Consider the following 24,572-nt stretch of genomic DNA (forward strand, 5'->3'; position numbering starts at 1 on the left):
TGCTCCGATGTATGTGCAGGGTGATCGGAGAGTGATGTCGCTGCACGTGCAGGCAGGATTAGTTGTCAGAGCTCAGCTGCCACATGCACAGCGATCAGAAGTCGGAATGTGGGTGGTGAGCCCCCTCTGGCCGTGCACAGCTCCATGCATACAAGTCTGCCAGAGAGACACATTGGGTCCGATGACGTCACTACCTCCATGGCTTGCACACATTTCCCGGAGTGTGCCAATCGTATGCGAGGATGAGAATGGGCGTGGCTTCTACCCCCTGGGCGTGTCCCTGTCAAACCCGAAGCCCAATCCCTGCTAGCCCTTGTTGACAGCAGTTCCTGCCTTCTTTCGCGACACTGTTATTGGTCTGCCCCATTTGGAAGCTGAGCCAATGAGGCCTCGCGGGCGGGCTTCGTGCTGCTGTAGAGCTGCCAATGGGTGGTCGCCACTGTGCCAGTGGGCGTATCGGCGCAGGCGAGAAAGGGGCGTAGCTTGCAGGAGCCGATAAACAACAATCCCAGCGCTTCCCCTCCTCCGGTAGAGTCCGGTCAGTGAGACAGCGGGACACGGAGAAGTCACGGAGCGCCCAGTTCACCGCACACACGGAACAACCTCCCCCCTCCTTCCGCCAGTATTCTGCCTCATTACCTCTGCCGGTACACCGTGCCCTGCCACCACCACTCCTCTCTCCTTCTCCTTGGTGCTGGAAAATGGCGGCCTCGGTCTGTGTCAACATCCAGATGCTGCTGGAGGCGGCGGAGTATCTGGAGCGGAGGGAGAGAGGTGAGAAAGGGACCCGGGGCTTGTGTGTCACTGCTGGGGGAGGGGAGGAGGATGGGGGACTACAAGGATCAGCATGGAGAGCACTGACTGCTGGGACTTGTAGTGCTTCCCTGGATGGAGGCCTCAGTACCAGAAGTAACGTGTACCCCTTATTATCACTTCCAGCACACCTCATCCCTGGCCTGGGATTATACCCCCCTCCCCCATATGTGTGTGTATATGGACTGCCTGTATACATCATATATACACAACATACCCCAGGAGGTCTGGGCTCTATAGACCAATAAACACTATATGTGCTGTGTAGATAAATATTTTACATACACATCATGGGTATATTTTGTATATTTATTATAATTTTTTTTCTTTTTTTTTTTACACACGTGCATGTGTGTGTTAGTAACAGCACTAATAATATCCTCATGATGTGTATGTAAAATAATAATTTAAAAAAATCTATTTTATAAATCTATATCTGCATCTGAGCACATGATTGGAGAATTCCTAGATGTGTGCACTGTATAAACATCTAATCACACGCCATGAGCTCCCTTTGTGTATGAAGCAGACTGTATACATACATACATACATACATACATACATACATACATACATAGTGCAATAAAGAGCTGTCTACAGATCTGTCTGTACATAGTAAATGGTACAGGATTTGTGAATGGAGACTTGTGTAGTACACATCATATGTGTGAATACATCATGTGTAGGTGCTGCTGGAATATGAATAAATCTGTGTATTGTGTGTCAAGCTTATGTGGTCACGTGTTAGAGGTATGTGTTATATGGTCGTGTGTTATTGTCATGTATTGGAGCTATGTACACACCATTGTGTTTCAGGGGCATGTGTATGTTATTGTCTCGGAGGTACGTGTTCTGTCGTCACGTGTTGTAGATGTGTGACATGTCAATATGGAGGTGTAATATGTCGTCATGTGTTGGAGGCACATGTTATATCGTCATGTGTCGTAGGTGTGTGATATGTCGTCATTTGTTGGTGGTACGTATTATATCATCGTGTGATATATTGTCATTTGTTGGTGGTACGTATTATATCGTCGTGTGATATATTGTCATTTGTTGGTGGTACGTATTATATCGTCGTGTGTTGTCATTTGTTGGTGGTATGCGTTCTGTCGTCATGTGTCGGTGGTACGTGTTCTGTCATCATGTGTCGGAGATGTACGTTCTGTCGTCGTGTCGGTGGTACGCGTTCTGTCGTCATGTGTCGGTGGTACGCGTTCTGTCGTCATGTGTCGGTGGTACGCGTTCTGTCGTCATGTGTCGGTGGTACGCGTTCTGTCGTCATGTGTCGGTGGTACGCGTTCTGTCGTCATGTGTCGGTGGTACGCGTTCTGTCGCCATGTGTCGGAGATGTGTGATATGTCCTCATGTGTTGGATGTATGTGTTGTATCAGAGGTATGTGCTATATCGTCATTTTGTCCTAGATGTGTGATAGGTTGTCATGTGTCAGGGATTTGTGTTAGGTCATCATGTGTCGGAGGTGTGTGGGTTTCCTCATACAAGCATTACCTATGTGTGCTTTGAGCCTTGCCCCTGACAATGACAGTATGGATGGAAATCTGTCGGGTACATGCAGCTAAGGTTGATGTGGCCATGCTTGTCTGATGTGCATGTGATGTTAAATGGACAAGAAGCTTTATTTACAGATCATGTTAATAAAATCCAGTCTATATGACTTGTAAGTGTACATAGGGATGAGTGATCGAATGTACACGGCTGTATAATCAGATCTAAGTGTAGTAGTATTATTATTATTACAGCTCATCCCATCCACAGGCCTCCTGTGATTCATGTGAGATTCCAGTGTCCTCTGTCACATCGCCTACATGTCACCACTCACCATCACCTGTGTTTTCTGACTTTTTAAGTCTGAGACTGCAGTAGAACTGTCATCTAAATTCCTGAAAAATAAACATGTGTCCAGCCAGGGCTAATGGGAGCCCACGTGTCTTCATGATTGAAAGGCAATGCAGAAGGCTGGTGTGATAGAGAAAGCAGTAATTACTGAGCAGAATCTCAATAATAGTTGTTAATTATCCTGAAAATATTTTTTTTTTTCTCTTGGATTGGGAGCCTATTATTATGCTAATATATTGAATAATTCACGTCATGCAGCAATGTGGTGTACGAAAATGGAGCCTGCCTTTCCGCATGGGCTCTCGGAGTGTTACCACCATGGAGGAATAGACGCTCCGGCTAAAAATAGATGTCATTTGCATTTCCAAAAAATACAGGGGCCAAATATTGTGTGACCTCCTAAGGGATGGCAGAGGTCTGCAGTCTAGGATGCACTGGCTGTATACACAGACAATTATTGTATGTGTGTTACTTGCGGTCAACAGAGCAGATTCCAGTGGGGGAGGGGGAAGTACTGTCAGGAGGAAAAAAATAAATGTGTTTTTGTTTTGTGTATGGAGAAGTTTAATGCAGCGTTTTTACTGGAATTGTTTTTTTAGTTTTTATTTATTTTCAGATTTACATTTTTATTCATGCTTTTTTTTTAGCTTTTATTTTAATTCCAGACAAATTTATATTGTTATGAATGCAGTTAGAGGTATGCTTTAAATGTCTGCAATGTTGGACTTAAATCCTTTTTACCATCTATCATCTTCTCCTCCTAGTATTTAGTGTAGTTATAGTAAATGCATGTGCCTTCCCTGAGATGTCTTCTGATCTAGTACTGGTGTGTATAATGCTCATGGTAGGTCAGTGTTGATTTTTACCATATGATTAGTTTATTTTGCAGTTTGGCATGATCTGCAGAAAAAAATTTCCTTTTCTGTTCATTTGCAATAGTGAGTGTGGCAGGTGATATGCCTATATGGTATAGTAGCTTAGGGGTTAGTATTAGCACTGGCCTTTGGTTTTCTTCCAGTTACATGTGGGATTTGTATAGGCTTGCCATGTTTATGGGGTCCTTCTACATCAGCTATTCTCAACCAGGGTTCCTTCAGAGGTTTCTAGTGGTTCCATGAACAATTAACAATTTCTGCCTCTCAGATAAGTAACCCCTGATTTAAATGATTGTTTCAGCTATCAGTAACCAAGGCATTCTGGTAGCTGAATGCATTGTGGACCTTGTTCCTTCTGGCCATCAATGTAATTGAGGTCCTCTTTCCCCATTGCCACTAATGTCAGAGCGTCCCTTCTTCTCACTGCTTGCCAATGTCAGAGGGTCCCTTCTTCTCACTGCTTGCCAATGTCAGAGCGTCCCTTCTTCTCACTGTTTGCCAATGTCAGAGGGTCCCTTCTTCTCACTGCTTGCCAATGTCAGAGCGTCCCTTCTTCTCACTGCTTGCCAATGTCAGAGGGTCCCTTCTTCTCACTGCTTGCCAATGTCAGAGCGTCCCTTCTTCTCACTGCTTGCCAATGTCAGAGCGTCCCTTCTTCTCACTGCTTGCCAATGTCAGAGGGTCCCTTCTTCTCACTGCTTGCCAATGTCAGAGGGTCCCTTCTTCTCCCTGCTTGCCAATGTCAGAGCGTCCCTTCTTCTCACTGCTTGCCAATGTCAGAGGGTCCCTTCTTCTCACTGCTTGCCAATGTCAGAGGGTCCCTTCTTCTCACTGCTTGCCAATGTCAGAGGGTCCCTTCTTCTCACTGCTTGCCAATGTCAGAGGGTCCCTTCTTCTCACTGCTTGCCAATGTCAGAGGGTCCCTTCTTCTCACTGCTTGCCAATGTCAGAGGGTCCCTTCTTCTCCCTGCTTGCCAATGTCAGAGGGTCCCTTCTTCTCACTGCTTGCCAATGTCACAATTCTTGTTACTGAAAATAATTGTGTCGTAGAACAGCTCTGGGTGTCAGATTGGCTCGTTCCTTATTATTCTTCTATATCAACTTGTTGTCAAAGCTAATGTCCCGTGAGCTATAGATCTAGTAATTGTTAGGAAGGTTCCTTAAGGTGGTTGTAAAGACAGAAGTTTTTTGTTTTTTTTTAATCCTAATGCATTAGGCTAAAAAGCCTTCTGTGTGCAGCAGCCCCCCTCAGTCCCTCTAATACTTGCCTCTGAGCCCTTCTCTATCCAGCAATGTTGCACAAGAGACTCGGCTGCCCGGGACTCTCCTCCTCATTGGCTGAGACAGCAGCTGCGTCAATAAGGAGAGAGAGGGGGCGGGGCCTACACCGGGCTCTGTGTCTGAATTGACCCACGGAGCTTCGGCATAGCAAGCTGCTTGATGTGGGAGCACTTGTCAGGAGGGAGGGGCCAGGAGAGCCAAAGAGGGACCAGAGAAGAGGAGGATCTGAGACGCTCTGTGCAAAACCAACTGCTCAGGGCAGGTAAGTAGAACATGTTTGTTATTTTAATCATGAAAAAAAATTGTTTTAATTAAAAAAAAAAAAAAAAAAAAAAATTTCTTAAAGTGGATGTAAACCCCAAAAAATTTTTTTTTTAATAATTCTGTAGAGTATAAGATTTCCTATCATTTGAGCCCAGTCTTGCCACACAGAGTTAATCCATCTTTGAGCAATCCTCTTTTAGGCCCCTTTCACACTGGGGCGGTTTGCAGGCGTTATTGCGCTAAAAATACCGCCTGCAAACCGCCCCTAAACAGCCTCCACTGTTTGTTCAGTGTGAAAGCCCGAGGGCTTTCACACTGAAGCAGTGCGCTGGCAGGACGGTAAAAAAAGTCCTGCGAGCCGCATCTTTGGAGCGGTGAAGGAGCCGTGTATTCACCGCTCCTTCACCGCTCCTGCCCATTGAAATCAATGGGACAGCGCGACTATACCGAAGCAATACCGCGGCTATAGCCACGCTGTACGAGTGGTTTTAACCCTTTTTCGGCCGCCAGCGGGGGGTTAAAACCGCACCGCTAGCAGCCGAATACCGCGGTAAAACAGCGCTAAAAATAGCGCTGTTTTACCGCTGACGCCCCCTACCGCCCCAGTGTGAAAGGGGCCTTATTGTTCAGTGAGAAAAATCTTGACAAGCTGAGAAAAACTTTGTCAAATACTCCCCCTTGCTGTGAGTGACAGCCTAAGACACAGGCATTATTTTTTAATTCCCTCCCCCACTCCTTTCTTCAGCAGCCCTGCAAGGATTGGCTGTTCCAAACCTCAGCATGATTTGGCATGCTGAAGTCATGTGGTTACTTTCCTGTCTTTTCACTGGATGTTAGAGATCATAGCAGAAGTTCAGTGTTAGAAATACACAGGAGAGTGTAGAGGTGGGCGGGGAGTCTACTGACATCATGACTACACCCACTGAGCTCCAGACAACAGACCCACCCACAGAATCTGCAGTTTTTTGGGTCTAATAACAGACAGAGGGGAGACATTTGACAGGTAAAGATACATGCAGGAGGCATGTATATCCTTATAGATAACCCCTATGGCAGTAGTTTAGAAAGGATAACATTGGGTTTACATCCACTTTAAGGCCTGAAAATTATTTTAAGGGTTCCTTTGTGATAACAAGGTTGAGATAGGCTATTCTATATGTTGTTTGTTTTGTTTTTTGTTTGTTTTTCTCTAGCAGTCCCACTGGCCCGGCTACACATGTAGTTTTCAGAAATTTCTACTTCTGATCATGCAATATAGAACAATTGAGGTATGCTGGCTAAGATATTTTAGGATTATTTCCAGTAATTGATTAGTTCTCGGGTTGCAGCTTTCCATGATTGAACTTGAGTTGTACTGCAGTCAATCATCTCAGATCCTTGATCGGGCAGTGAAACCACTTGTAGGTACATGTACGTGATCTGATGCAGAAGAGCCGCCAGCCCACTGTGTATCTGCATGGGCCGGACTGGAAGCAGTTAACTGGCATCTGTACTTGTAATCGATAGATAGTGGTCAGGTGTGTTTACAGATCAGGAAAGTATTTATAACAGAATGAAAGAATACCTACAACCTGTGAACATGTATGTCTGTGTGGATTACAGGTGGCATTGGCGCCTTTTGTAGGGGGAACAATAGAGCATAGGCAAAAAAAAAAAAATCAGCCTTTTGCCATTAGGAGTGTCTGTCAAGGTCATTGGAAGTCCATAGACTACTTGATTAGAGAAAAGTGACTTGATCTGCTGTCTACTATTTGGTTAGCAATATGTATGTACAGACTGTGACATAATGGGCTGGGATTTGTACATATGGGCACTTCAATATTAAAGCACAAATGGCACAACCTCAGTCGTGTTTGCACTTTTCACTTTAACCAGTCAGTTTGATCGCCTTATTAAGCTCAGTTGCAGCCTGGTCCCATTGATTGTGCAGAGAACTTCTAAGATTTGTAAGCACCAGTTGTGGTAGGACATGGATTGCAAGCTTCAATAAAAATCACAGCTGGGTTTATGTAAGGTTCAAAATAATTCTGTGTTATAAAGGTATAGATTTGCCCACCTATTTTACTTTTATCTGATCAGTATTCGGTTCTGTTAAAGGGTCAGAAGTCACCTGAAGGCTGACCTGTTCACTGCCCAACCTCTATGCTGCACATTCAGATGCTGGAAGAGTATGGGAGGTCAGACTAATTCCTGCCAGATCTTGAAATTAATCAAAAGGCCAGTTTTTTTGCAAGAGAAGATCACTTAACCAGGGCTCGACAAAACACAGGCGCCAGGTTGCCATGGTAACTAGAAATTGCATCCTGGCGCCTGGGCATTTGTCAGCCCTTTTACTGTTGGCACCAAGCGCAGGGATGCACAATTTCTATCACCCAACTGCCAGGACATGTAGTTCTGGGAACCAGCCAGGTAGTATTTTTTGAATCACTTTAACACTAATCTGTACGTGTATTTACCTTTTACTTTTCAATCCCATAAGTCTGCTCAAATAAAAAAGCAGCCCTGTGCGTGCTTACATGCACCGAATACAGAAAAGTAGTCATATCATAAACAAAGCTAAGTTCCTATGTACCAATCGTAAACAATGTCCCCATGCACAAAGAAAAAACAGACCTGCACTGTAGATGCAAGAATTCAGACATTTGCACAGCAACATTAAAGAGGAAGTAAACTTCCTTTCCTGACGTTTATCTATAGGTAAGCCTATAATAAGTCTTTCCTATAGGTAGTGTAAATATCTCCTAAACAGGCCCTGTTTAGGAGATATTTACTGTACATGCAGCCAGTGACATCACTGGTGTGTGTGCTCTGCAGGAACTGCCAGCTGTGCTGTTAATGGAGGCTCCCGCGCACATGCGCAGGAGTGACGTCATCCCGGCTTCTGCCAGTCACAGAGTCAGAGCCCGCAAACCCAGAAGCAAGACAGGGGAAGATGGAAGCTGCTACAGCACTGACATCGCGATGCATACTAGCACGTAATGACTTTACGTTGCAGTAGAGCTACATGATTAATCATTAAAAAAATCCACCATCCATTTTAAATCCAGAGCCATTCTCTGCTCAGAAAAAACTCAGTTTGTCAACAGAGCTGAGATAAAAGAAGCCATGTATCGCTTGGTTCTTTTGGATCAATGGGACGAACTTCCGTCTACAAATGAGGTCAGTTTAACCCAGGGGTCTCAAACTGGCGGCCCTCCGGCTGTTGCGAAACTACAAATTCCTTCATTCCCCTGCCTGGGGGAGGCATGCTAGTAACTGTCAGCATTGCAATGCCTTATGGGATTTGTAGTTTTGTAACAGCTGGAGGGCCGCCAGTTTGAGACCCCTGGTTTAAGCACATAAAGTGTATGTAAACCTGATTCATGAAATTTGAGCTGGGCACATATATCTGCAGTGTTATCTCTCTTCAAAGCACTATATCCTGTAGCTGTCTCCTGCTCTGTTCTTCTGTTATCAGCCTGATAACTCCTGACAAGTTCTCTGTCACATATGATAAAAGCAGCCAGAGTTTTGTGTTGGGGAGGATGCTATAAATAGGTAAGCAGAGCCCTGAAAGATACAACAAACAGAGCTTAAATTCTCTACCTATGAGGAGAAGGGGGGTGTGTGCCTTTCCTCCAATCAGCTGTATTGGCTGTATGCTCAGGCTTCACTGCCATGCTGAACAGTAAGAGAAAATCTCCTAACAGGACCTGTACTTTCTAAACAGAATATAAAGCTGAAGACAGCAGATAGATAGAACTATCTCTAATTTCTTTAATCTCTGTGTATGATCTGAGGCTGTTCACTTCACTGGGCATATGTGAGGGTTTACATCCACTTTAAGACTAAACCTTTTTTTGACACTTGCTTACAAGTTAAAATCGGTATTTTTTTGCTAGAAAATTACTTAGAACCTCAAACATTGTGTGTGTGTATATGTGTTATATATATATATATATATATATATATATATAATTGTGTGTGTGTAATAAATACAAATATATATAAATAGCAGAGACCCTAGAGCAGTGATGGTGAACCTTGGCACCCAAGATGTTTTGGAACTACATTTCCCATGATGCTCAGCTACACTGCAGAGTGCATGAACATCATGGGAAACGTAATTCCAAAACCTCTGGGGTGCGAAGGTTTGCCATCATTGCCCTAGAGAACAAAATGACGGTCATTGTAATATTTTATGTCACACTGTATTTGCGCAGTGGTCTTTCAAAAGCAATTTTTTTAGAAAAAATACACTTCAATTAATAAAAACGAAACTGTACAGTTTTTTTTGTATCATGTGAAAGATGTTATGCCGAGAATCGTGAGAGAATCCTAATCTTTATTCCAAGCAAAAAAATCGTGATTCTCATTTTATCCAGAATTGTGCAGCTCTACCTTGCATGGGAAAAAAAGCCAGCGGTATACAACCGCTTTTAAAATTATTATTTGCTCATTGTCTTATAAGATGGCTTTTTTTATTTTTTTTATTTATTAAAATAATTAGTGCCGTCATCCACATACAAAAATAGAAGGGATGATGTAAATGTAAACAGTGTGTGTTTGGTATCACTTTTTAAGAAGTGTTACTATACAAGTAATCCTATTATGTTTATTATACTACTACAATCTGTTGGATTATTAAACCTTTTTGGTTTCTAATCGATTTCTTGTAATTCAAGTCATACATGTATGTGTAGGTCTGAATGGTGTTCTTACTCCCCCCACCCCTCCTTCCTGCCTTCCTTCCTTTTAAAAACGTGTGCTATTCCTTTAAGAATATTGTGATTTTTCGAGTGTTGTATGTTTGCTCTTGGTGGAAGACTCCTGATTTACCTTGTCCTGCAGATGTTTTTCTCCAGCAGTTGTGCCCTCATGCTAGTCTTGTTGTAGGGAAGACAGTTGATGTAGCATCCCACTAATTGTCATGTCTCTTCTGCTGTGCACAGAAGCCGAGCATGGTTATGCTTCCATGTTGCCTTACAATAGCAAAGAGAGGGATAGCTTGAAGAGGAAAAGCAAATCGAAAAAAAGCAGCAGTAGCAGGTAAGCCGATGTTGGTTGTGTTTTCTTGTTTTGCCTGTGAAATTCTGCAGTATGCCTCAGTCAGTATGGGGCTTTTCTCAGTGCTCACATGCAATCCACATGTGACATTTGGCAGGCTGCTCACCCCCATGGATTTGTGCCTTCACTGAGAAACCTCTGGTGGCTTTTGCTCTTGTTTTCCTGTGAAAAATGCATCTAAGCTGCTGAAGTGGTGAGAATGAAGGACAGATCGGCATGAAGTGAATCAAGCAGCAAAAAATAACACATATTAGGGTGATGTGAGACTGGCACAACCATTGTGATCTGTGCAGAAATAGTATTAGTAATGAGAGAGGTTCTTGTCTACATATGTGTTTAATATATCTACTTTATTCTGCCCTGTAAATATAGTGAATTTAGGTTGTATACACACAACTAGATTTTCCTCTCGGATCTATAAACAAATCTGATCGGAAAATGGAAATAGAATAGAAAAATAGAATGGAAACCTGATTTAAAGTGTCACTGAACCCACATCATAAAAAAGATCAATAAATGGTGTATTACATGCTGTTCATTCTCACTCAGTCACTTTGAGATTCCTTTTCTGTATTCTGCAAAAGACCTGGTTGATCCTGCTGCTCTCTATCTCCATATGTCCCCAATTCAGCTATGGATTTTGCAGCTGTGGTGGCAACTCTGCACATGCTGTTTTCAGTGAGTTTTTTTCTATAGTGAGTGTTTCCTCCCTATCGCATCTGATTAGTCCATGTGACTATAGAGTCACCCATGTGGGCGTATACACAGTGGTAAATGACCGCCCACTCACTCCTCCATGCCCACTAGCCAGACATATGGGGGTGAGATATTACATGTAAATTAATGGAGGCTTCAAAGCCCCATTTATTCTGTGACACAGCCTGCGACTGGCAGAAATCTACCCATACCACATTATTGCCAAAAATAATAAAGATTTGATTTCAAATATATAGTTTTATTGATATTATTTGTTTCTTTGTATCCCAAAGGCTGTTTTTTATTTTGAACATGTGACCAGCAGCAGAGGACTAGAAGCTCCTCCTGCTCATGTTTTCCTCCAGATAGGCTGTGAAAGCTGTATATGGATTAGGAAAAAGGTCTTTTCATATATATATATATATATATATATATATATATATATATATATATATATATATATATATATATATATATATATATATATATATATATATATATATATATATATATATATATATATATATATATATATATATATATATATATTATATTAGGGCTGTGGAAATTGAAAGATTAATTCCTCGAGTAATCGTTAATTTTTGGGATTGATCAAAATTTTTTTGATAGTTAGGCTTCCTGCCCTGGGGCCGCTTTGGGCCAAGCTGTGGCTGCAGCTCTCCACTCCCTCCTCCTCCTCCTCCACTATATGTCATACACAGTCTGTGGGCATCTTCCGCTGTGTGTCTCGGAGCTGAGTGTGAAAACTTTGGCCGTGCTGTGAGAAAAGTCCCACCCTCCTCCAACTCCTAGATCAGCTCGTGTGATAGACGCAGTGTTCTGTCTATCACACGAGCTGATCTAGGAGGAGGGCGGGACTTTTCTCACAGCGCTGCCAAAGTTTTTACACTCAGCTCCGAGACACACAGCGGGAGATGCCCGCAGACTGTGTAATCCAGGCACAGACTACAGTGAGGCTGCGATTATGGGCACGGGGAGGCTGTGATTATGGGCATGGTAAGGCTGTGTTTGACGTGTGACGTCCTAGCCATGCCCTGCTATGTCCGGCTTCGGCCGTTGCCATAACAACGGTGCTAAATCAGCTAAAAGTAGTTGGATCTGTATGTGCATTATAATGAACCGAAATTAGTCGATTAATCTATTAAAAAAAAAAAAAAAAAAAAAGATTAATTGAACATGAAAATTTTAATCCGTAGCAGCCCTTTATATATATATATATATAATAATCTCTTTACAATGCCTCATGGGACCTGTAGTTGTGGGGTTATGGCATAGTGCTGCAGCCATAACCCCGGTATTCCGAGGACCTCTTTTGTCTGTGGCCAAGTCAGCAAGTAATTGCAGTGCCATCATCATGCACATATAGAAATAGAAGGGACAATGTAAATTTAAACACTGTGTGTTTAGTATCACTTTAACCCTAACATGTACATGTATTTACCTCCTACTTATCAATCCCATAATGCACTTTGTTTGCTGATCTAAAGAAGCAGCCCAGTGTTTACATACACTGAATGCAGAAGTGGTATCCTAAACAAAGCTAGAAAGCGAGAAATCCCCTGGGGGTGGGACTTTAAAGGCACTCAATATTGATACAGAAAAATATTTAAAATATCAATTTATTGAATAGAAAATGTGTTAAAATAGAAAACATGGTATAAACATGGATAAATAAAAGGGAAATACATCATGACAATATCCTTCCATTCATAAACAAAGCTATGTCCCTATTGTAAACAAAACCATGTCCCCATGCACAAAGACAGAATAGATATCGACCATAGATTCAGGAATTGACATTTGCACAGCCACATTAAAATGACCATTTGATTATTGTCTTGCTTTTTATAAAATAGGACAGAGAATAAAATGTCTTCTCTGTGCATGAGCCCTTATTATGCAGCACTGGTGTTATAGTGCGCCTGTAAGGGTAGAAGCAAGGGAGCTGATTTGTTTTTAGAGAATGCAAGCTCCAGGGCTGGAGTGGAAATGGATTGGTGTGGTAGACCTACAATCCAGGGTTCATTCTTACTGGGCAGTGGAAGAAGGATTGGAACAGTAGGCAGTCAAAGTCTGAATGTCAATCACATAGGTCTCAGTATACTGCACAGGCATAGCTCCCCAGCCAGAAAGTATGATTTGAGCCAATCCGCTTAGTACATTCTCTTACTGTCAGAACTGGGAACAGTGTGAACGAATCCTCCCAATCCAAGGTCGTGATGCCACCTTGCGTACTTCTACTATGGGGTTCACTTTATTTTTAACACTACTGGTTATATCAGTAAACATGCTTATACACGTTCAGCGACATCAGCAAAGCAAGTTATTTACCTTTTTTTTTTTTAATGTAAATATCAACATGTTTCGGGCACCAAATCAACAATGCCATTACGCAAGTTCTATGTCTTCTATCAACTGTACAAAATCAAGTTACAAGTGCTATACTGTGTGCCATTTTAAAACCAGTTCTAAAATCTACACCATTACCAGAGTGTCATAAATAGTGTGGGCAGTACAATGGCTTAGTGAGTAGTGCTTTTGCTTGGCAGCACTAGGGACGTTGGTGCAAATCTCATCAGGGCGCTAACTGCATGTAGTATGTTTGGTCTCCCTGTGCCTGTGTGGGTTTCCTTCGGGTACTCCAGTTTCCTCTCACACTCCAAAGATATGCTGGTAGTTTAACTGGCTCCTGTCTAAATTGGCCCTAGTATGTGTATGTATGAATGTGAGTTAGGGAAGTTAGATTGTAAGCTCCTGTAAGAAATAAATAGCGAGGAGGGATGTAATACAGATCAGCACTACAGGAAGGATAGGGGATGTGTATGGACAGCCAGCAAGGTGTAGCAAAGCAGGAATGAGGAGTAAATTCCCAGTGGAAGATTGTCTCAATTTTGCAATATACTTTTGGCACACACAAGAGTAAGTGCGCACAAATCTGATACTACAAATTAATGAATTGGCATGAGCCATATTTACAAATTTTTGCAGGAAGCACTAATTAAAAACTAAGTTCACCTTTAGAACATGTTACATGTTTCACCCATATTTAGGGTGAAACATGTAACTTGTTCCAGCTGCTGCCGCCTCTCCCCCCGATTTTCCCACCCATTGTGACAGTGGGCAGGGGATATTCTCTGCACACCCACTGACACAATGTCAAATCAGCGTGGCCATGCAGGGCTCTGCCCACGCGGCCATGTCATTCATTGTTTTTCCTTTGAGACTGACGGCTTGTAATTCTGAATGAACTGCTGGAGGTGCTGATGAACAATCTGGTAGTTCATTTACAAGCCCCACAGCTTTTAAAGAGTCAGTCAGTTTATATGGAGGTACAGGCTAAAAGCTTGTCTACAAGAGCCTGACATTGCACTGAAAAAAATTTAAAATGCACATTTTTTTTCTGCAAAAATATGTGCATCTATTAGTTTTTCTGGAGAGGTGAACTTCTCCTTTAAGCAGACCTTATGAGGTTGATTTACTAAAACTGGACAGTGCAAAACCTGGTTCAGCTCTGCATAGAAACCAATAAACTTCTGGTTTTTATGTCGAAGCTTAATTTAAGAAGCTGAAGTTAATGGCTGCACCAGATTTTGGACTTTTTTTTTTTGGGGGGGATTTTTTTTTTTTTTATAAGGCATACCCTGCCAATCTCTGTTAATCCCCTTCTCTGTGTATGAATTGGGGGGGGGGAGCATGGCCATCTAAAATCCTCCCTCCTCCTGCTTTTTTTTTGTGTTCCTTTTTATTCTGTATCATGCTTTATTTTGTATACTTGTTTTGTTACCCTTACATGTTTTACTTTCATTTCTACCTTATATTCTCCAGCAGATTCCTTATGGAATCTGCTTAATGTAGTAAAATGTTGAACATTTTTACTTGGCAGGATTCTCACATTGTTACTATGGCAACTTCAGCTGGGATTAGGCTACAACTGTGCACTCACGGGCAAGCACGCTGTTGGATTCCCTAGCCACGACAAATTACCTCCCCCATCTAGGAGCTTTGATTATAGAGCGAATGCGCTCACGTGAACAAGGGGGGGGAGGTCACACAGAGTTCGGGCCTAATGGGACATCCCTGGAGATAATTGTCGCCACCAAATTGGTTGTGTGAAAGGCAGCGACACTGGGACAAAACTAACATTGGGCAAATGAGATGCCATTTTTTTTCCTGACTGGCTGATTTGCCTGCTAATTTATACAATGTAACACAATGTGGGGGCCTTCATTTATTTACTTACAGATCTAATTGTAAGTGACCAGCAACAAACCTGAGCCCAGAACATTGCAGCACTGACGCAAATTGAATGTGACAGTGTTCCTAAATAGTTACTATGGTAATTGCATATATAATTGGGCTTACCATGAAAAAAAAAATGGTTGATTAACATTTGAAGTTTGAAGCGTTACTACTGAACCTACAGTGTGAAAGATACAGCAGTAACAGATGAGTGAAAAAATCCCACATTCTAGAACTGTTAATGATTGTTTTCCACTGTGGCCCAGTTTACGTAGGTAAGAAAATTGCAAATCCGAAGCCGATGAGTGATCATTAAGCTGCAGCCTGAGCTTAACAGCTGATCATATATAAGCAGCTGCATTCCATCCTTGGCTTGGGTAAAATAGAGCAGTCCGCCATGTTCAGATTCTACATTTCTAGTGCTGGTCTTGGGCAAAGGAAACTGCTTTGCAACCAATGGCTGTTTTGCTTAACCGGGTAAAGAAATCCTTCCTGACCCCATAGTAAACTGATGATAATTAAAGAGGTTTTACACTTATTAAGCTAGAAAGTTGAGAGCCCATGAACATCCCAACCCTCTACAATGACCTGTTGGAAATGAGCCTCTAAGCAGCTCTGAGGCTACTACATGGGTCGGGGCTCCTTCTTTTTAATTTTTTTTTTTACAGTGAGATACACCCTAGCATAATTTGAAAGCAAGTGGAATTCCAAATTTTAATAAGTTTTCCCTAGTGGGGAAAGATATTCCATTTTTACCCAACTGTTTACCCAATAATTTATGGTAAAGAGGGTTCTATTTTAACAGCTCACTGAACGTTACACAGTTATTGCGATCTCAGAACTACTCTTTATGACTTGTAGGACTTCTAGCAATGTGTTGGCTTGCAAACTTCCTTCCAGCTTTTGAGAAATGGTTTGTCTTAGTTGGCAATTCTTTACCATATAAGTAATTTGTTTATTCCCATAGGGGATGTCCCATGGTGACCGGTGCCTCTTAACCCTCTGGTATTTTGGCACTCTGACAGATTGCCTCCTGTTCCCTTCACACATACACCTGCTTAGACTACCCCATCCTAACCCTTCTTATAAACGAGACACAAGCGCATTGCTTTGTTTCATTTATTCATCTGTATTGGTTTAGTCACGTTCTAATTGATGTTATTGCATGATTCATACCTTGTGATATACAGCCAAATTCTATAGATTTTTCCCACCCCCATAACATTATACATGTACTAACTCATTTAATATGTTTGTTTTGTTTAAAAAAAATAAATAATTTAATTAAATTTTATGTTAAAAAGATAAACCCATGCACAAGCGCATTGTATATGTTTATAGACCAATGGTGTGCAAGAAGTGTGGGTGTATCTGTGTACATCATAAATGGAACAGTTAGCTCATTAACTGGATTTGGAATGGAAATAGATTTGATCATATATAGTTATTGCCAAATCCAAAAGTTCAGGGAATTTGAAGTCCTAAGGATATTGTTCTGTAATAAGTGCATGTGCAGTTGCTCAGGTCATACCCCTATTGTGTCCTGGATGTTTTGTGCCCTATGGAATGATGATTGGATACTCATTGGCCACAGAGGTTTAGCCCATGCGTAGGGTTTATAATGGGAGATAAGGTGTGAAACAACACAGTGAAATTTGATGCTAATGAACATGTTTTTTTAAATCTAACAAACTTTGCTATCCACTATGACTCCACGTGTGTGTGTGTGTGTGTGTGTGTGTGTGTGTGTGTTTTTAGCTTTTTTTTTTTTTTTTTTTTTTTTTTTCTTTTTATACTAGGGAGATGTTAGTAGATGGCCTTCTCACCATAGGCGGCCCCTTAATTAGGCAGCCGCAAGGCCCCTGTGAGCGCGAGGGCCTTAAAGAGCCGCCTCTGGATCCCCCTGCCATCAGCACAGTGCCAACTCCTGGCCAGTTCGTAAGCTGTACAGTCCGAGGCTGTGATCAGGACCAATTCACTGGGGGACAAGAGCTCACTGATCATTCCGGATCACAGCCAGAGAACCAAAGCCAACAGTCCCCCCCCACAGACAGGAGAGAGAGAGAGCTGATTCTGCTCCTCCTCCTTCCACCCTCTCCTCCTGTGTCTGTTCCGCCCACATTCCCCGCCAGTGTCCTGCCTAAGAGAAGGGGATTTGTGGGTGGGAAGTTTCAAGGCAGCAACCAGAAGGGGAGAAATGCAGCCTGATCCACCCATCCACTCCCTCCCTTCTCTCACCTGCCTCCCAGTGAGTATTCTGATGTAAGGGTCTCCCCCTCCTCCCTCCCTCTGCAGACCAGGATCCCTCAGTTTCACTTCAGTTCTCTACTCATCTCTCATCTCCTACCCACATTTTACCACCGTCCCATCCCCCATACCCACCTTCATTTTTTCAGGGGCTAAGGAAGAACCCCAAGGCCGGGCATCTTATTACTACTGCTGTCTGTGTAGGTGGGATGTGTACTGCACCAGTCCCTGCTGACCCTCTTCTCCTATTCATCCCATGTGATTGGCACAGTGCACATCCCACCCACACAAGCAGCAGCAGTAATAAGATGCTCCGCCTTGGGGTTCTTTCTTAACCTCCTGTCTAAATTTTGCCTAAGGCCTCAGTAAGCCTAGAGCCGCCTCTGCTTCTCACTATTGTAGTTGTAGTTAGTTTCCTTCCACGGCCACTATTTGCCTGCATATCTAAAGGCTATCATTACAGCCAGTGAAAGCTCTACAGATGTCATTGCTACTGCCATCTGAACTCTGCTTCCAGAGTTTAACAGGTTGTGCCACCATCCATGTGCCACAACCACAAACCATACACTTTGCTTTCAGCTGCAGCCTAGTATTTCACTACAGTGGGATTTAAAAAAAAAAAAAGTGCACTCCCCCTTCCAAAAAATACATTTAGGAGGTGGCAGGATCGCCTTCCAAATGCCTGGCATCCACTGTCCTACCTTCTTCTTTTCAGAGGGCAGTAGACACTGCCGCCTGTGTGAAAGAGCCAGCATCTTAGAATTTGTTATTACTGTTTGACAAAGAACAAGTAGCTCTTCTGTGCCAACTGATCGGGTTTAGCACAAGGAAGGCTTGCAACAAGGGTCCTGGCAGCCATGCTTCTGGTCACTTTTACCAAAGCAAAGGTTATTAAATGTATTCATAGAGTATGGGATGCCCATGACGATTGAGTAAAAGCATTAGACAGTTTTGATACATTACCACTGATCAGTTTTTCAGCCTATTGGAAAAGAAAATTTCCAATGAATGTCAGCATTAAACCAGTAGCCTGTTAACAACCGTACCATGGTCTTGCCATAAGGGAATTTAATGTGGTTGTGGTTATAAGCTAAAAACAATGTATTTGGGTTTATCTGCTACACTTAGCAGTGATCTTCGGGAATCATAATGGGTGACTTAAACGGGATATCCGGTTGATGAGCACTTTTTTCACTCTACTTATAGCTGGGTTAGTTTTATCTGATTTGGTATTAATGTCTTATCCAGCAAGACTTAAATTCATCAAAACAAAAAATGGGAGCAGAAAATGATAATGAGATATTGCAGGACAATAAATTGGCCAGAACACTCTTATAATACATGCAGGATCAAAGAAACTATTATTTACATTCAGCCATCAGTTATTCGATGTGCCTTTTCCATGGGGTAGGTATTAGACTAATGTTGGTGTGACCTGCTGATTTTTGGATGTGTGATATTGGCACAATGTAGGTATGTAGTCTTCTGTGATAAGTGTGCATCTATATGCTGTAATGTTGTAAAATATGGATTGTGCATGTAGACATTCATCTGATGTCCATGTCCAGCTTGAATAATATCGATGTACTAGGCAACAAACATTTACTACCAATTTTAAGTATTCATGTAATTCATTTTGACATTCCTCCTATAGTCCTATTTACATAACAATTGAAATTAGCTGAGCAGAAGCCTCTTCACATGGACATCTGATGCCCATATGTTTCCGTTCCTCCTTCATGGAGCAACTCAGATAAATCTAAAGCTCTTTGTATTGTCTTCTTTTCTTTGACCATATCAGAATATTAATCACAAGGTTGCATTCACCATTGTGTTTGGCTTAAATGGGTGTTATTTTACTTGACAAGGATTACTGATCCTTCTGTTTTTTTAAAGCGAAACTACACAGCATCTGAGCGCTACAAACCAAGAAAACACTATACAGTATAATTACTTTTTTTTTTTTTTTTTTAATAATCAAAGCAAACTCCTCCTTTCATGTCTCCATTTTTTTATTTTGCTGACAAATCTCTTTGAATACCCCTCCCCTAGCATTTCTAGTTCTGGCCATTTTGTGTAAGTGCAGGTGATTCATGTAGCATTTACTTCCAGGAATCCATCTGCCCTTAGCTCAGGTATGCATGCAGGAGGGTGTGCTTAGCTGAGAAAACTCCTGAAGACTCCTGGGATGTATGACATCATTTGCCTAGACTTGGCTTGAGGATAGAGAAATGGGAGATGCCATTGCTGACTTGTTTTTGAAGGTGAAGCCTGGGATGTTCATGTATCTCTGGGGTGTTAAAGCATCTGATGTGTACATGCTTGTGCCAAAAAGGAAAAGGATAACTGCCTTCAAGATTGCCAGATCTGACTGTTCTTTAAAGTTACATTTACATTTTCCATTTGCCATTAGACTTGAGAAGACAGTTTTCGTTGTGCACCAATACAACCTTCAAGTCGCCAGCATCCTAATAACCAATGATCTCATCGGTTGATAAGGAGGATTTTGGGCACCTGCACAGCATCCTTGTTTGCTCCTCTCTGGCAGCACTGGGGTCACATTAGCTGAAGAGTGAAGCAGAGAGAAAAGAAACCTTGGAATACTATTCAGTAAGGGTGTGCAAATTGTTTGCTTTAGAACAGGGGTCTCTAAACTGTGGGCCAGATGTGGCCCTTTGCTTGCCTTTTATCCTGCCCTTATGACACTATTACTTCCAATGATATGACTCACTAGTCCCATCTGACACCAATGATGGGGCACTATTCTACCAACTAACACCAATGATGTTTTTTTTTTTTTTTTTTACTCCCACTGACCACCAAGCCTATGGCATTGCTTAGGGTTGCAACTAACGATTATTGTTTTGATTAATCGGATAAAATCATTTAAAAAAAAACATTGCAACCTGTGCAATTTTTTCGTTTATTTAAAGTAATAATGAAAATTATGGAGCACTATCCCTCCCGGGAACACCAATGACGGGGCAGCACTATTCCTCCCGGGAACACCAATGACGGGGCAGCACTATTCCTCCTGGGAACACCAATGATGGGGCACTATTCCACCAAACCCCCCCCCCCAGAAATACTTAGGATCATGGGGCACTTGTCATCACAGAAATTAATGTACTGTACTGACTGAGAATTCTGTATAGCCGTTAGCCGCTACCTTATCACTTCACACAGGTGTAGCTCGGCTCTCACGGCTGCTTCTCGCCTCTCTCTGTCTATTCCCTTGAGGCAGCAGCAGGGGGGAGCTGACGTCAGTGAGGAGGAGAGGCGCGGACGTGCCTGGTCACATGAGCGCCACTGTATTCTCATGAGGATTCTAACGGACTGGCAGGGAGGAAGGTGCAGACCAACTAATCGATTAATGAAAATCGTTGACAACGATTTTCATTATCGATTATTATAAATTTAATCGTTTCAGCCCTAGCATTGTTTACTCCCACCAATGCCATGACATTTTCTACTCCTGCTGGGCACGATTCCACACCACCCCCCTAATAACTGAAGGGCAATAAACTATTCCTTTGTTTCAAAAGTTTGGAGATCCCTGCTTTAGAAGAATATATTATCTCTATTGTTGGGTGTCCTACATGTGTTGATGTTACTGCTTTGTGTAAAACTATTCGTTTCGCTTTTTTCCATTTTAGAATGGGGTACCTTGAGATTGTGCAGAATTTTAAAGGGTTCCTTGACTGGAAAAGGGTTGAGAAACACTGCTGTAGATACTAGACTTCAATTGGAGGTAAGGGGACAACCTGATTGTCCAGCAGATCGTCTAGAAAGTCAGTTCTCATATACACATTCATGTTTATGTGAATGACAGAGGCTGGCATTGTCCAAAGAACAGCAGGTGATTTCTTCACAATATCCAGGCCATTCAATTGACATAGATATTGTATCAACGGTCATCCAAGGTCCAAGGTAAGCTGTGCTTGCACTAATCATGAACACCCAAAAGCATGACTGGCCAATGTGAAGCCGAAGATACAGCCCTTATCTCCTTGCAGACTAATAAGCTTTAGTGTGTCCGTAAAGGGATGTATTACACTTTGATTTATTCCTAATCTATATCTAAATTGATGGGACTCCCTAAGCTTCTGTGAGGTTTGTACTCCCTGGAGGATTAACATCTGTCTTTAGTGCATAGTCTGGTGTAAAACACTGATGCAGTACTGTTACTGTGCAGATGCCAAATTAGAGCCAACAGAATCTGTATCCATTGTACATCTGGTGTGTTATTATATGTATGTGTGTGTGTGTGTGTGTGTGTGTGTGTATGTATGTGTGTGTGTGTGTGTGTATATATATGTGTATATATATATGTGTATGTGTGTGTATATATATATATATATATATATATATATATATATATATATTACACACTCTTATACGTAAATGTGAACAAACATTTTAAAATGTGTGAAAACATTTTTAATACTTACCAGTGTTTACAAAGATAGAATAAAACCCTTTTTTTTAACTTATTAAAACATTTTATTGTTCACACTAGTGGTTGAGGGGTAGTAAATCTCTGCGGTTGAGCTGTGCTTTTACCACCCCTCAAGCACTACCAACTCTTGGCTGTAGAGGCAGCAGTTGGGCATGTTCACATGCTGCAGCTGCAATTATACCCCCGTTGCTTTCAACAGGTGTAGCACCCACTGACCGTGACCCATTCAAGTGATTGGCAGCACTCTGCAAGCGCCCCCCAACCGTGTGCAGTGTGGGGTTAAAGCAGGTGGTCTTCACCACCTGTCAAATGCTCTCTGAAGAGCGATCTGCAAACAGATCAAAGCATTTGTGAATGAGCCCCTACAAAATTCCCGTGTCCACCGTGCCCCCTCACATCTGAGTCCTCCTTTACATCAGATTCCAAAACATTCCCCCTTAAATCAGAGTCAATAGCGTTACATCTTATAGCACAGTTTCCCCCTTAAATCAGGGTTCCCAGAGAGCGCCCCTTACTTTAGAGTCCCCAGAGTTCCCCTTTACACTAGGAAAGCTGATGTAAAGAATGCTGTGGACTCTGGTGTAAATGGGAACTTTGATCACCAGAGTCCCCACTTACATCAGAGTCCCCCCTTTATATACACTGTAAGGGGGGGGACTCTGGGAACTCTGATGTAAGGGGGGACTCAGGTGATCAGAAACTCCTCGCATTCGAATCCCCCCTTTTATATACAATGTAAGGCGTAACTCTGGCACAAAGGGGATCTCTGGGGATTCTAATGTAAGGGGGGTCTCTGGTTACCACAGGGTCCCTTACATCAGAGTCCCAACTTTATATACACTGTAGGGGGGGGCTCTGATGTAAGAGGGAATGCTGGGAACTCTGATGTAAGGGGGGACTCAGGTGATTAGAATCCCCCTTTATATACAATGTAAGGGGGGATTCTGACACAAAGGGGATCTCTGCAGACTCTAATGTAAGGGGGGCCTCTGATGTGTGGTGATCTCTGGTTACCACAGGGTCCACAGAGATCCCACTTGCATCAGAGTTCCTGTTTACCCCAGAGTCTGCAGAGTTCCCCTTTAAGCCAGTGTGCCAGACAATAAGTATTTCTAGAAGGGGGTCAAGTCAGCCATAGCAGCCCCCTCACAGCACAGAGTCTTTTAGTTTAGTATTCTCTAGAATGTGTGAGCATTGTTCTCCCCTCCACGGGACTACAAATCCCAGCATAGCAGGCTGGGCTCCTATTTCTCAGCTGTGCCCCACACCCAATATGACTGAGATTGACTGCATTGCATACTTTTTCTGCCTTCTGCACATACACTGCCGCTACGAGAGTCTGTGCCCCCACTCCCCCCTTAACAGTGACACGAGTCCTAAGTCCAGGCGGGTCTCCCTCACCTCAGCTGGGTCCATTTTCGGCAGGGCGGAAGCTGGCAGGTGGGGCACTCAGAGGCGGAGCTAGGAGGATAAAGTTGCATCCTCCTCCTCTGCCAGGGGCGATCCTAGCACCAATAATTCTCTCGGCGGTGGACACAGGGCAGTGGTTGGCTGCAGCGGCCCCCCGTTGACAGGACTTGTTTAGCAGATAAAAACAGTGGGGTTAATCCAGCCCTGATGCTGCCTCTATAGTTCTGGCTACAGCATCCCTGACAGCAGGCAGCAGAGTGATATTCAGGGATGCTGTAGCTGGAACTATAGCATCAGAAAATGCGGCTCCTGCCTGCTTACTCCGCGGCCAATGGCTTGCACTCAGTTATAGCCAACCAAAAAATAGTCCCACTCGCAGCGCTGCTATTGTCCATTAGCAAAGGTGCCGAAATGGAGATCCCACACATCTGCCAGCAAAAATTCCCTGGGGTGTGGCCGGACGTTAGGGTGTGCCCAGGCACACCACGTGTGTACGCCTATGGCTGGCATCATGTCCTGTCAAGGGCCAAGTTGGGTCATGTGATTCTTGGCAGCTCTGCATTATGGGTTCAGCGCCTATCAGATTCTTCATTCGCTTTCACTGACCTCCACATCCAGTAGGCCGTAGCATCATATGACCTGGAAGTGAGTTGGAACTATATTTTTATGGTTGTCTTCAGAACAGGACAGAATCTCCCCAATAAGGGCTTTTAATCCAGTGATAACTGTGGCAGTTTCACTCATTGCCCTACTGTAAATCCCCCTAAAGGGAACACAAATTGCAAGAAAAGCCCAGCGCATGGCAAAAGCCAGCACACCACAATAAAGTCCAAGGTGACAGACATGATGGGAATAAGGGCATGATTATATATACCGCTCCTAAACCTCCTCTGCCCATTGAAATCAATGGGCAGCGCCGCTTTGCTAGCGCTTTTAACCATTTTTCGGCCGCTAGCGGGGGTTAAAAGTGCCCCGCTAGGGGCCGCAAAAACGACGGTAAAGCGCCGCTAAAAATAGCGGCGCTTTACTGCCGACGCCCGCCCCAGTGTGAAAGTGCCATAAGTGAAAATGTCAAAATTGGGCAAAATTAGCCATTTTGCCTCCCCGGTGTCATGTGACTCGTTAGTGTTACAAGGTCTGAAAAAATGTTGCTCTACATAAAGATGGCCTAGGCTATAACAAGATAGCCAAGACCCTGAAATTGAGCTGCAGCCCGGTCGCCAAGACCATACAGTGGTTTAACAGGACAGGTTCCACTCAGGACAGGCTTCACCATGGTCGACCAAAGAAGTTGAGTGCACGTGCTCAGCGTCATATCCAGAGGTTGTCTTTGGGAAATAGACCTGTGAGTGCTGCCAGCATT

At 43.0% G+C, this 24,572-nt stretch overlaps 1 protein-coding gene across 1 annotated transcript in view; it reads left to right on the forward strand.

Annotated features, from left to right (window-relative positions):
* The first annotated feature begins 460 nt into the window (after positions 1-460).
* MXD1 (MAX dimerization protein 1) overlaps positions 461-24,572 on the forward strand; it is a 36,044-nt gene continuing 11,932 nt past the window's right edge. Inside the window, exons 1-2 of the mRNA XM_073621988.1 lie at positions 461-774; positions 10,023-10,119. Coding sequence (XP_073478089.1) covers positions 702-774; positions 10,023-10,119 — 170 coding nt within the window. The 5' untranslated portion in view covers positions 461-701. The remainder of the gene's footprint in view (positions 775-10,022; positions 10,120-24,572) is intronic.

Source organism: Aquarana catesbeiana, linkage group LG03 (genome assembly GCF_042186555.1).
Source record: "Aquarana catesbeiana isolate 2022-GZ linkage group LG03, ASM4218655v1, whole genome shotgun sequence".
In the NCBI taxonomy this organism is placed as follows: Eukaryota; Metazoa; Chordata; class Amphibia; order Anura; family Ranidae; genus Aquarana; species Aquarana catesbeiana.